This window comes from Oryzias latipes, chromosome 17 (genome assembly GCF_002234675.1).
Source record: "Oryzias latipes chromosome 17, ASM223467v1".
NCBI classification, from domain to species: Eukaryota; Metazoa; Chordata; class Actinopteri; order Beloniformes; family Adrianichthyidae; genus Oryzias; species Oryzias latipes.
In genome coordinates, this window is record NC_019875.2 from 26293495 (window position 1) to 26308032 (window position 14538).

Here is a 14538-nt window from a genome sequence, read left to right on the forward strand (position 1 = left end):
CAACTTTTTTGATTTGTATCGTCATTGCAGATAAGATATTCACAAGCTGAAATATCTTTTTCTCAACACTGTTTTTTCCCCAAAATATTAAGAATAAGATAGGAATATTGGGGTATAAACGTTATATTTTTATATACTATTTAAAAACTTGCTCAAAAATGTAACTTCATGAATCAAAAAAAGACAACTGCAACAGATAAGCGTACTTGTAACACTGGCTTATTAAATGCTGCAGTTGGTCTTTTTGTTGATTTTTTTAAAGACAGTGCCTCAGTTTAATATAAGAACTGCAGATTCAAATGTGTTAACATGTCATTCTCACATCCCCCCGGATTCCCTCCTACTTATCTACTTTGTAATAAAAGCACAGACACAGTCTTTGTGAAAGTAATATTCCTCCTATTTCATCTCTCCAGAGCAGAAAAATCACTTGATATCCACCACCATGTTGATGAACAGTTTGTAAGCGTCCTCTCTGCCTGCTTAATCACATTTATTTGACTTCATTTTAACCCAAAAAATGAATTGTATAAGGGCCTAAAATTACAGTTTTAAAGTCAGTCGGTTAAAAATACTCTTTCTATCATTAGTTTAAATGTAGCTTGTCTCATTCAGAGATTTGGGTTAGTTTCTTTATTTTGTTTCTACGACTAATTAAGCACAAGAATAGTTTTTTTTTATTTTGCCCTGGACTGAAGGACCAAATTGTTTTCGCAATTCTTCTTTCTTACTGCGTCTTTGAGCAAAACTTTGCCCCCCGCCACATTCTCAAAAACTCACTTAGTACCAGATGAAAAGGAATTTTGGACAAAGTGAATGACTCCTCCCCAAAAATGTAATGACTTCACAGTGGTAGAAACCATCGGAAAAAATGAACGGGACAAAATCTCCCATGAGGCTAGAAAATAATAATTGTTCAACGTCCACTAACGATACCAAAACACGTGTCTGGGATGTCAAAAGGAAGTGTTACAATTATTATGGGATGGCCCCAGGACCTGAAGCTTGGTGGCCATATTGTGGCAAAGTGTGAAATTTGTCAATTTTCACTTTTTCCCACAATACAGGAAAAAGTGACTTGTCTGAGCAATCTTGACAAAATTTCTCACACATTCAATTCAATTCAATTCAATTTTATTTGTATAGCCCAAAATCACAACAACAGTCGTCTCGATGGGCTTCGAAGTAAAACATGAACTCAAAAGGATCACGAATACAAAGAGTTCAATAGGAAAATACTAAAATGAACTAACAAACTGACTAAGCTATACTGGCATCCCTGCCCTTAGACCCCCCTTCGCGGTAAGGAAAAACTCCCACATATCACTATGTTAAGTTTACAACCACAACCAAAGTTTCAGTGACCTTTGACCTCAGGAGGATGTCATCATCGTGAATAAAAAAAAAAAAATCACCTTTAGTACCAGCTACAAATTTTAAATCCTCTGAGGGATTTCGATCAATTGCCTCCAAACTCCTCAACCATCATTGAGAAGCTACTTGGGAAGAAATGTTGGTTTTAGAAGTTGTAGGTCATGAATGGCATTAGGGAGGCGAGCTCGCAAAAGAGGCGGTTCTAATAGAATATTGTGAAAATTTAATACATGAATCGTTGGCTCAAGCTAAATGAAACAATATGAACATATTAGGAATGTATGCGTGGTTGATAAAAAAACTCAACACGGGGCAGGTAGCGCCTGTGGGCCATAAAAAGCTGTTTGTGCCTTTAATTTTGTTTATTTTTAATCAACTTTTAGTTTTTTACGCAACACAACTGCCTTTGCCTTTACTATCTCAGAAAAAGCAAATACTTGTTGGAGTCTCTAAATTAAGGGGTAATCTTTTAAATAACAAATACAGACAATTTCTATAATGAGGGTCCTTTTATACAATTTGAACCAGAAAGCTCTATTAACTTTTATTACCTCCCTTCAGGCCAGATGTCACTAACATCATAAAACACTTGCATCAAATCAGGCTTGAAAGGTAGAATCACAAGAAAAATAGGGGTCACCTGTTATGTAAAGCTGACGTTCCCACACAGGTAAGAGCTGGTGTGATGAGTCAGTAACAAACTTACATTCTCCTTTGGCCCTAAAGCCCCAAAGAAAAGATAACAGGAAGCCTAAGGTAATCCACAAACAGCCTGCTTCTCATTTATCCTCGCTACAGTAATCTGAAAGCACACATAGAAGGACAGTGGACAGGTTTTATATGTTAAGTTCATACTCTCATCTCCAAAGAGTTGACCTAACGGATTAGGTTTGAAAACAATCACCTGAAATCAAAGCTGAAACACCCAATCATTGTCCAGATTCCATTTATAGACCCATGTAGAGTCAATTTTAGAAACGACAGAGCCTGTGTGGCTGCGTGTGTTTTAAAAAGGAAGGGAGACAGAGTGAGAAAGCCTGCAGAAAAGGCATGGTTCACATTTATTCTTGTTAAAAAATTGAACGAGGGAAAAAGCGAGGAGTCTTGGTCTGAAAAATCAACAGCACTTTTGGAGAACACTGTGTTCCTGGCCCTCTTCCCATGCAGCCTGACAAGTCCAAAGAGTGGACAGGTGGTGTGGGGATGGTGCTGGAATGGTATAATGAGATGATGCCCAGTGGCCATGTGGCACCACTCGCTCTTCGTATGGGGCAAAAGGGAGCCTTCGTGCCCACAGTGACCCCAGCCATGAATCACCGGCGTTGCCCCTACCTGCCAGAATAAATCCGAACAAGCGGGCTTTGGGTCAGGGCAAGACTGGAACATTTAATGACTGGTTTCATGGCTGGAGACGACCTTTTAAATCAATATTACGCTCCAAGCAAGCATTTAACATAGTGTCTATGACATTAAGACACAGGTAGAATATATTGTTGAGTTTGGGTTTAGGATAAATATCAGCGGCACCACAAAGACAAGCCAATAAATGGCATTATTCTTCGTTACTTAGCTCTAAATTTGATCCTGTAAACAAACAGAATAAAAATAGAAACTCCCGTCTGGGTTAAGTGAAACCTTCTGTAGAAGGAAAAAAGGTTAGTTGTAATCCTGTTGTGGATTTGCGGATTTGACAAGGGCGTGTGCCTACTGTAAGTAATGCAAGCCAGATTACACGTGGTTGGGGATGTGGCACAAACAATCATATGTAAGCCAAATTCACAAAAAACATCCTTTTTGGGGGGGGTCAAATGGGTAACATCCCTTTCACCTTAAATGCTACCCACTTTAAAGAAGAGAACACCTAAAGTAACATCTGTCGGTTCTTGTTAAGGCTCAATAATCTTCTTGTTCATGCTAATAAATTCCAGTAAGTCAAGTTTGGAAAAAAACACATTTGTGACTTCTGCACCCCTAAATGTCCTGAAAAAGCAAGCAACGCTTCATGGCACATTTATTGATCTAGTTAAAGCTTTTTCAAGTGGATCAGGAATTTAAAGACACAGTGGAGAGGTGTATGAACATACCTGGAAGCTTTAAAAGTGACCCACCCTGCAGTGTGTCGATGATATGACCTCTCACTGTTACTAAAATGAAGGTGACTCTAAGTTAAACTGCTCAAAAAACTCAAAAAAGAAATGAATAAAAAGGGAAAATACATAACAAAATTTGTTTTTTTCAGAGGATTTGGCCATTAGATCCTCTCTGCTCATTCTGAAAATAGTCCCTTCACATTTATTCAGGCCATCTGTCAGCTGCAAGGAAATCTTAAAGATCCACTGCGATAAAAATTGTGTTTTCACAGGTACAAAGAAAATTAAGTTCAAAATTGCATTTCTGAGTATTTCTTTTCTCAAATTGTTGTGAATCAGGAGCGGACAAAAATACTGTTCGAATAGGAGCTCATTTTTGACAGAAAACAAGCTCCCTGCTGGGGCGCTCCAATATTGCTCGCCATTTTTGTTGCACCCGTATTGTTAAGTTGGGGTGTGAAGGTTGTAAGCTAGCAAGAGACTGTGTAAACAAAGAGCTCTCAGCAGCAGTGTCAACAGTCCCACCTACAACTCAGAGGCAATTTTCAAATAAACGACTGCTGCTCTGCAGAAACTATGGCCGTAACTGAATTGCTTTGGGTTCTGCCATAGCCGGTCAGGTGATCTGCGGCGCAGAGGAGAAACGCATTTCTTCAAGTGGGTGTGCTCAGAAGCACGGCAGTTTACACTGAAATGTAAGTGTTAAAGTTTGGGTTTTACGTGACTTTTTAAAGTTATAAAACTGATGTTGTTATGTATTTTCTGAGCGCTGGTAGCTACACGCTAACTAGATGACCAGCAGCTACTGATGGCATCATCCAATGGTAGTAACGCCCGGATTTAAAGACATTATCTTTTCAATATCCCTCCATTTGGAGGTGTAAAAGTCGAGGTAGGGAGAAGCCGAAGGGGTAGGGAAGCAATTCAGATTCAGCCTTGAAAATGACAAGATTTTTTATTTTGGCTAAAAACAGTATAATGATAATTAAAAGAGCACTAGAAATGCTTTTAAAAAAGCTCAAAGGATGACCAGAGTGGGATTTTAAAACTTGTTTTGAGGCCATGAAATGTAATGGCATGGTTTTCACACAGTAAGTCTGCACCTTTGCGATATATTTTTCCACAGTTCAGTAGGAGAAATGAATTTTGAAATTCTTAAAACACACACATCAGAGCGTCTGCTTTGGTGTCTCTTGGACTCAAGCTTTGGGACACATTTCTTAAGCTGTTTAAGGTCCAATTCTTTTTTTAACATTCAAAGTTCATAAAAATTCATTGGTGCGTGCAAAAAATAATCCCTACGCTTGACATAACAAATTCTGCTTTTCTACAAGGAATGAATACCTTTTTACTATAAAATGTGCATAAGCAAAGAATTGCTTGTTAAGTTATTGAACAGTTTTTACTTTACTTAAATCTGTTTTATAAATCAAATGAATCGATGTGCAGCATTTTCTGTGTTTTTGGAAGTAAAGGTTTAACAGTCTACCACTAATGTCTCTGTGTTTACACAAAAAAGTTTATATTTCAATCAAAGTTCACATCCTGCTGGGTTTTTTGTACAGTGCAAGTATAAAACTGTCAAAAACTTGAATAAATCAATTAGAAAATGTTGGTTTTGCAACTCTGGCACTGAAATTGCCACATTAGAAAGCAAATAGATTAACTATAGCAGCAAAACTCACAGCGGAAGCTGAGCGGCTTTCAGTCCCGAAGTCATGCGAAGAGAAATATTGACAGATGGGAGAGCTAAAATCTTTTTCACAAGCATACCAAGAGCAACTGGGGATGAGTACAACTCTGCAATCCCCTCGCCCGGTTCATTCACACAACAAGAGAGGAGACGAGGTTTAGCTGTGGGTAAATCTGGTTCAGATTAAAGATGTCTGTCAACTCTTCCTCAAAAGAAGCACTAGATAATTATATTAAACATCATATGGGCTTCCAATATTCACTGACGTTATTCGGAAGCTACAAGCATTCAATGCAACACACACACAGACACACACATTCCTTGTGTGTCAGAGTTTAGACTAAGCAGTGCAACGAGAGACGCTTTGAATGCTAACAGTGGCTTTAAATGAGGGATATGAAAAGAAATAGACTCACCGTGGCGAGCTCATCAAACTTTCCAAAAAGCTCATTTAACAGCTTAACGAGTTCCTGCGCTGTGCACTGAGAAGCCAGGCTGGTGAAACCAACGATGTCTGCAAACAAGATACTGAAAGAAAGAAGACATTCGGGTCAAATTCCTCATGGAGCACACTGTTAGAAGAAAATCAATCGCTGAGCTTCTTATCTGATTAGCTTGAGTGTTTTTGTCACGATAATATTTCATTAATTCCAACATTTTGTTGTTTCTCCTTCGGCTTTTCCCATCAGGGGTTGCCACAGCGAACGAGTCGCATGGTAAACTTGGCAATGTTTTACGCCGGACGCCTTTCCTGACGCAACCCTCTCAAAGCAACCGGGCTTGGGACTGGCACAGAAGTAGAGAAGGGAACAGGAAGCAGCCCGGAGTCGAACCCTGGTTTCACGGATGGAAAGCGCCGCAAACCAGCACGAGCTAAACCGGCTCCCACATTTATTCCAACATAATTTCAGAAAAAATCCAAAGCTAATTAAACTTAGTCTCACTCCGATGATCTTTTGATCTTTTATAAAAGCGTTTCCCAGTGGTCGTTTCTTCTTTCTCTTTCGGCTTTTCCCATCAGGGGTCGCCACAGCGAATCATCCTTTTCCACCTCACTCTATCATGGACATCTTCTACCCTAACATTAGCCAACTTCATGTCCTCTGTTAAGACATCCATGTATCTCCTCTTTGGCCGTCCTCTTGCCCTCCTGCCAGGCAGCTCCATCTCCAACATCCTTCTACCAATATATCCACTATCCCTCCTCTGGACATGTCCAAACCATCTCAGTCTGGCTTCTCTGACTTTGTCGCTGACACAGGCAACATGAGCCGTCCCTCTGATGTACTCGTTCCTTATCCTGTCTAACCTGGTCACTCCTAAGGAGAACCTCAACATCTTCATCTCCGCTACCTCCATCTCAGCCTCTTGTCTCTGTCTCACTGCTACCGTCTCTAACCCATAGAGCAGAGCTGGTCTCACCACTGTCTTGTACACCTTTCCTTTGAGTCTTGCTGGCACTCTTCTGTCACACAACACTCCTGACACTTTCCTCCAACCGCTCCAACCTGCCTGCACTCGCCTCTTCACCTCTTTTCCACAATCCCCATCACACTGAACTGTTGACCCCAAGTACTTAAACTCCTGCACCTTCTTCACCTCAGTCCCCTGTAACCTAACGCTTCTACCTTGATCCCTCTCGTTCAGACACATGTATTCTGTCTTACTACGACTGACCTTCATACCTCTTCTTTCCAGAGCAAACCTCCACCTCTCTAGCTGTTCCTCCACCTGCTCTCTACTCTCACTGCAAATTACAATGTCATCCGCAAACATCATTGTCCAGGGAGATTCCTGTCTTACCTCGTCTGTCAGCCTGTCCATCAGCATAGCAAACAAAAAAGGACTCAAAGCTGATCCTTGGTGTAGTCCCACCTCCACCTTGAACCCCTATGTCTGACCTACAGCACATCTCACCACCGTCATACTTCTCTCATACATGTCCTGAACTACTCTGACATACTTTTCTGCCACTCCAGACGACCTCATACAGTACCACAGCTCCTCCCTCGGCACCCTGTCATACGCCTTCTCTAAATCTACGAACACACAATGCAGCTCCTTCTGACCTTCTCTGTACTTTTCCATCAACATTCTCAAAGCAAAAATGGCATCAGTGGTGCTCTTACGGGGCATGAAACCATACTGCTGCTCACAAATCTCCACCTTCTTCCTAAGCCTGGCTTCCACTACTCTTTCCCACAGCTTCATTGTGTGGCTCATCAACTTTATTCCTCTATAGTTGCTGCCGTTCTGCGTGTCACCCTTGTTCTTAAAGATTGGGACCAGAACGCTTGTCCTCCATTCCTCAGGCATCTTCTCACTCTCTAAAATCCTATTGAACACCCTTGTTAGAAATTCCACTGCTGTCTCTCCTAGGCACTTCCATACCTCCACAGGTACGTCATCAGGACCAACGGCCTTTCCGCTCTTCATCCTTTTCAGAGCCTTCCTAACCTCATCCTTTCCAATCTCTGCTACTTCCTGCTCCACAACAACCACATCTTCCTCCCTTCTTTCCCTGTCATTTTCCTCGTTCATCAGCTCCTCAAAATACTCCTTCCATCTTTTCTGTACACTCTCTTGGGTTGTTAGCACCTTTCCATCTCTGTCCTTAATCACCCTTATCTGTTGCACGTCCTTCCCATCTCTGTCTCTCTGTCTGGCTAGCCTGTACAAGTCCTTCTCTCCTTCCTTTGTGTCTAACCTGTCATATAGCTCATCGTAAGCTTTCTGTTTGGCCTTTGCCACCTCTCTCTTCACTTTACGCTGCGCTTCCTTGTACTCCTGTCTACCTTCCTCAGTCCTTTCTACATCCCACTTCCTTTTAGCCAACCTCTTCCTCTGGACGCATTCCTGTACTTCCTCATTCCACCACCAAGTCTCTTTACCGTCTTTCCTCTTTCCAGATGACACACCTAGCACCTTCCTACCTGTTTCCCTGATAATCTCTGCTGTAGTTTCCCAGTCCTCTGGAAGCTCATCCTGACCACCCAGGACCTGTCTCAACTTCTGCCTAAATTCCTCACAAGTTTCTTCATTCTGTAGCTTCCACCACTTGGTCTTCTTTTCTGTTTTCCCTCTCTTCTTCTTCCTGACCTCCAGAGTCATCTTACACACCACCATGCGGTGCTGTCTGGCTACACTCTCTCCTACCACCACTTTGCAGTCATTAACCTCTCTCAAATGACCTCGTCTACATAGGATGTAGTCCACCTGAGTACTCCTACCTCCACTTCTGTATGTCACTCTATGTTCCTCTCTCTTCTGGAAGTAAGTGTTGACTACAGCCATTTCCATCCTCTTCGCAAAGTCCACCACCATCTGTCCCTCCAGATTCCTTTCCTTCACACCAAACCTGCCCATCACCTCCTCATCACCTCTGTTGCCCTCACCAACATGCCCATTAAAGTCTGCTCCAATAACAACTCTCTCTCCTCTGGGAAAACTCTCTATGACCTCATCCAACTCACTCCAGAATCTCTCCTTCACTTCTAACTCACAGCCAACCTGTGGCGCATACCCACTGACTACATTCACCATCACCCCTTCAATTTCTAACTTTAGGCTCATCATCCTGTCTGAGACTCTTTTCACCTCTAGAACACTGTTTACAAACTCCCCCTTCAGAATCACTCCTACCCCGTTTCTCTTCCTATCAACACCATGATAGAACAGTTTGTATCCTCCTCCAATACTACGTGCCTTGCTGCCCTTCCACCTTGTCTCCTGCACACACAGTACATCTACCTTCCTTCTCTCCATCATGTCTGCCAGCTCTCTGCCTTTCCCTGTCATTGTGCCAACGTTAAGAGTCCCTATTCTCAAACCTATGTTCCTGCCTTTTCCCTTCTCTCTCTGGCCACGGACCCTTCTGCCTCCCCTCTTTCTTCCACCAACAGTAGTCAAATTTCCACCGACACCCTGTAGGTTAACAGCATCGGTGGCGGTCGTTGTTAACCCGGGCCTCGACCGATCCGGTATGTCTAAAGTGTTGTGGATGATTCGCATGGTTATTTTGGCAATTTTTTACGCCGGATGCCCTTCCTGACGCAACCCTCTCTATTTATCCGGGCTTGGGACCGGCACAGAAGTTACTGGCTTGCAACCCCTGTGGCTAGATTAGATTAGATCCCAGTGGTCGTTTAATTATAAATAAAATAAACCTGTGTCGTTTTCTAGGACATAGATCCTGTAGAGCGGCCGTAGTTCATTAGAAATTCGCCTCTGAGTTGTGCAGATTAAGCCTTTAACATCTTTAACACCTTACACTCTCTCCCGCTAGCTTGTAGCCCCTCACAAACCCAACCTGACATTGCCGATACAAAACATGGTGAGCAATATTAGAGCTATCCAGCCATACAGTTTTGAGCCAGATGCCTGCTCGGGCGAGGAAAACGAAGGCGCACATGGATCCATTTGTCTGCAAGTGGATGCATCAGAATGGAGTAAAGCAGGGAACTTGTGGCCCGCAAATTGTAGCACCTATGTAACTGCTGCAAGCTTTTTCCAACCGCATTTTTTTTGTCTACTCCTGTTTCACAATGATTTGAATAAAGAAATACTCAGAAATGCTATTTTAAACTCAATTTATGAGAAAAAAAACCCTACAAGAACATGTTAAAAACACCATTTTCATTGGAATGGGTCTATAAATGACTGGTTGGCCAAGAAAAAAGTATAAGAGATAAAAAGGCTGCTCCAGTCTCTTACTGTCTTCCAGCACCGTCCAGAAGAGCAACTCAAAATAGTAGAAGGAGTATTCTCATGGCCTTCAGAGACATGTCCTGTTAGGAGCTGCAGAGGAGCCATTCTGAGACATAATGCAACCATCAAGGTGCTGTCACAATCTCCAGGTGAACAAGTGTTCCCTCATGACAGGCTACATATATGACTGACAGGGCCTGAACTGATACTGCAAAGCCTCTGCTTCTTAAGAAAACCAGCACATGCTCATTCTTGGACTTAGGGGTTTTATCAAAGCTGAAATGATGAAAAACAAGCACTGCTGATCTTATCAGTGGATGACGTCAACTATTGTTCTTTGACTGATGGATGCTGAAAACTGGTCCTCTGCAGTCTTTTAGGAAGCTGTTTACCAGGTTGTGCAATAATAAAAACATGCAGCAATTTATCTGTTCCATCTTTGATATGTGGACGCCCGCATGACCAAGTCCTGCCTTGACAGGACTTTTAAGTATCAGAGCAAAATGAATCAGGAATACTGGACAGAGGCTGATGCGATCAATTTTGACAACTTTTCTGGTCAGAAGAATTCTAAAAAAACAAAAGTGGCAATTGTTTGAATACTTCTATGCACAAATGTACATGTCATTCACATATGGCATATTTAAAGACCCACTCGATTAAATATGGTGTTTTTAGTGTTTTTTAAATGTTCCTGTGGGATATCTCTGATGATGGAGGACACATTTTCTTTAAATTAAGCTTAAAATTGCATTTCTGAGTATTTCTTTATTCAAACTGTTGTGATTCAAACTGTGTTCTCTTTTCACATCTAGCAAAGAATTATTCTCAATATACACGTTTTACTTCCTTTTTTTAAACAATTTCAATCCATTAACACACAATGAAATCAACTGTAAGATTTAGTACACACAAATGTATCACTTCTGAGAGATTTAAGCTACATACTCTCCCATTTGGCTTCATGTTTTGGTAGATAAGTTACTCCAAATGTTTGTGTCCCTGTGCATATTTCAGCCCTTCATTCAGACAGGAAAGAAAGTTTTCTCATGAAAGATTTAACACAAATACTGGTAGCCGTGGACGGTGTGAAGGGGATTAGTCATCCAACTGTCCCGAACAAGTCGCACGTGTCCAGGTCTTGTTCTGATGGCAGACTGTTGCTATCATGTGAGTTTTCACAGAGTGACAGAGTGCTGGATCTCTAAGAGAGAGCTGCTAAATGTCACTTTGTTCTCTCGCAGATGTCATCGTCGTGAGGAACAGTTATTCCATTTGTGTTAAATATTTCAACTGTCTGCCATCTGTGGATGACAGGGATTTAAAACTTTATTGCAATTTTCCTGTAAACAACCCACTAAAACTCTCAAAGAGACATTATAGCTTGGAAACCAAGGTTCATGTTAAGTTTTTAAATTACAGTCACATAAATACTGTATAGAAAATTGAAAAACTTATCAATCCTAATTCACTATTTGACCTAAATGTGGCACAATTTAGCATCTCAGTGTTGTATATTTTACTGGAATCAGCCATTATTTCAATACTTTAGTTGTTTGATACTTTAAAACCAACCCTGCAAATCCCAAAAGACAAGAAAAAGAACCAAAAGTATTTTCCATAGAAGGCGTTTTCTTCTGAATTTGCATTTTGATCCAAACTGCTTTAAAGAAGAAAACCTACATTAGTTCTTATATAATACAGACATCAGTGTGGAACTGAAGTGCAGCAAAGACGGAAGGAAAGAAGAATCTCAACAGTTTATTTTAAGAGAACAAATTTTGCTTTTGACTTCTAAATGTCAATCCTACATATTTCAGAGCCCTGCTTTTGAAGAACGCTCAGGAAAACAGGGTCTGCCGAAGGCTGAGTCTGAGCATGTGATGTGGGCCAGCTGCCTTCCTTGTGTTTTCTCATAGATGTTTCCTGCTGACAATTTTAGATCTTTCTGGAGACTGTAGATTAGAGAAATTACTGCTGAGAGCCCCACATCTGACTGTGCTTCAAGTATAATAAACAGTGCGGTACAGGAAATAGTCCTGAAAGGTCTGGATTTCTAGTTTTTGAGTCATATTATTGGCTCAGGAAAGAACATTTACAAGAATTTATTATTGAAATTTAAGGAAAATAAGAAAGTCTCAAAATAATAATGTCTTGTTTTTTAAAGTGTATGTTGTTGTGTAAAGTGGATTTTAAAATTGGGTAGCTAACTTTTTTTTAAATAACGTCTTATTAGATGCACGTAAATAAAAGTAAATGTTGAATTTTAGTCCTAAAAAAACATGCTCTGCATGAACACTGAGTGTTTTTCTTCTTGTATGCCAAAATATTGAATACCGTATTTTCCGGACTATAAGTCGCCCTTTTTTTCCTAGTTTGGCAAGGGGTGCGACTTATACTCCGCAGCGACTTATATTAGAAATAAATTGAAATAAATACATTGTTAACCCTCCTGTTATGTTCATTTGTGAGGAACAGAGATGATGTTCCTGGGTCAATTTGATGTATGAGGTATGTTAAGTGTTAAGAGTATGTTAAGTGACTCAGAGAATCAGCAAACTTTTTTTTACAGTAAGATCTTGAAGGCTAACAACATAATATTCTATTTTCCAATGATTTCATAGATTCAGAATGCAATAGAAATGACAACTGTTTCTACAAATACAGGATGAAAACAGAGTATTAGTTGGCCAATGATGCTTCATGAAAAGAATAAATAAATAAGTTTGAGAAAAAATTACTGTGAAATTATTAGATAAACAGTCTGCTATGATTGTGTCATTTAAGGTTGTGAAAGTTAAAATGCGACTTATAGTCCAGTGCGACTTATATGTGTTTTTTTCTACTTTATAATGCATTTTTGGGCTGGTGCGACTTATACTCCGGTGCGACTTATAGTCCGGAAAATACGGTACATTCTCAAAGAATTGTGCTTGAAGTCCCACTCCGATGACCTTTTGATCTACTTTAAAAGTGTTCCCAGTGGTCTTTTAATTGTGATGATGCCATTTTTAGGCAAAGCAATAAAACCTACATCATTTTCTAGGACGTAATTGCTGCAGAAGTTCATAAGCAAAAAACCTCTGAGTTGTGAATTTTGATCAAATCACAACAATTTGACCAAAGAAATACTCATAAATGAATTTTAAGCTTAATCGTCCCTATATATGTCATTCATCCTCAAAAGGAATGCCACAAGAACCTGTTAAAAACATTGGAATCATAATTTTCATAGGAGTGGGTCTTTAAGAGCACAGATTTTCTGTTACGTTCAACAGAAGCACTTTAGACCAAAAGGTCAACTTTTCGTCAAACAGTCTAACAGGCAAATAAACTTTACGACCTTTGAATTTTACCTAGGCATTGGCCTTCAATTTAGGGTTTAGCAATATTTTTTTGACACAAAAGTGATAAACTCGTTAAAGGACATCTTGACAAACTTGGTCAAAACATCCTTCCAGCTCCAGAGTATTTGCTTCCTTTCAGTAAACTTGTATAATGTACAGTAGCGCTGAAATTCAGTGGAACAGAACAGATAAAAACCTAATCATGTGGTGAATATAACTTTACAAAGCTCCCTCCATACACACAGATACAGGCTTTTAACACTCTCTCCTGCTCTCCCTCACTCTTTTATCATTTCCTCCTTAGCGGCAATTATATGAAGAGAGTTATTATTTCCCCAGTTATGCTAATTTCTTCTCTCTCTCTCTCTCTCTCTCTCTGGAGATACTGCTATTCTGGCAAATGTGATGTCAATTCAATCACACAGCCAAAGACAGCAGCAAATGTGCCAGCTCAAGGGTTAACTTGAGATGAGCCCTTCCGGGGAAGTAGCGTGGGCTGCGAATGTGCTGATGCCAAGTCAATAAGTGTGCAATGTGCTTACAAATAATTTTTGGACTGTTAACTTGCAACTCCTTCAGCATGAATGAGCATCTATAAAGACACCCAGACCTTCTGTCAATACTCCAAGTGGGTCATCCCTGAAATAACTTTAACTGTTTAAAGCTTTGATCTACATCATTTAGAAACTCGTGTTTCTAAATGATGTAGTGGAATTGTGAGCGGTGTACTGGTACTTTGTGTTTATTTACTGCTTGAGTTGGGTTTAAAAAAATTATACATTTAAATCACAAGGATATTTACTTTGAAAAAAATCAAGCCAGCAAATCCACGATTTGTTTTTCTTTAAAAGTCCTTTTCTTGTGTTTTTTTAATTTAAATTTATTTACATTTACTTTTTTTAAGAACTTTTTTTTCTCATCCTTTTGCAATTTATTCATTGCAGTTCTGCTTTTGTAGGGTTTTTACTACCAGCTAAACGTGAAATCATTTATTACCTCAGCAAAATTTGACTTTTAGTATCTTTTATTTACGGTAACCAGCAAGTTTCTTCTTGATCGAAAATGACAGAAGCGTCACCTAGAAATGTAATAAAACAAACAAAAAGAAGCATCAATTCATTCTCTGCTTTTTCTTACATTTGAATCAAAGGTGACGCGTGTAACCCTTGTGCTATCCTAGGCACTTTAACATTGGGAGTTGGGTCATCTAGACCCACTAGACAGTGCTCTGAACTTATTTTCTTCAATGATTTGTGATCTTCACTGGTGTCCATGGATTACATGAAATCTTTCCACCTTTATCCACCTTTGTCATGGTAGGAATAAC

General features: G+C 40.1%; 1 protein-coding gene across 2 annotated transcripts in view; it reads right to left on the reverse strand.

The window, feature by feature from the left end:
• Positions 1-14538, reverse strand: part of LOC101166500 (adenylate cyclase type 1) — a 38252-nt gene that overhangs the window by 17191 nt on the left and 6523 nt on the right. For both annotated transcript variants that reach the window (XM_023964981.1, XM_023964980.1), the window contains exon 4: positions 5574-5685. In XM_023964981.1, the coding sequence (XP_023820749.1) occupies positions 5574-5685 (112 nt within the window). The remainder of the gene's footprint in view (positions 1-5573; positions 5686-14538) is intronic.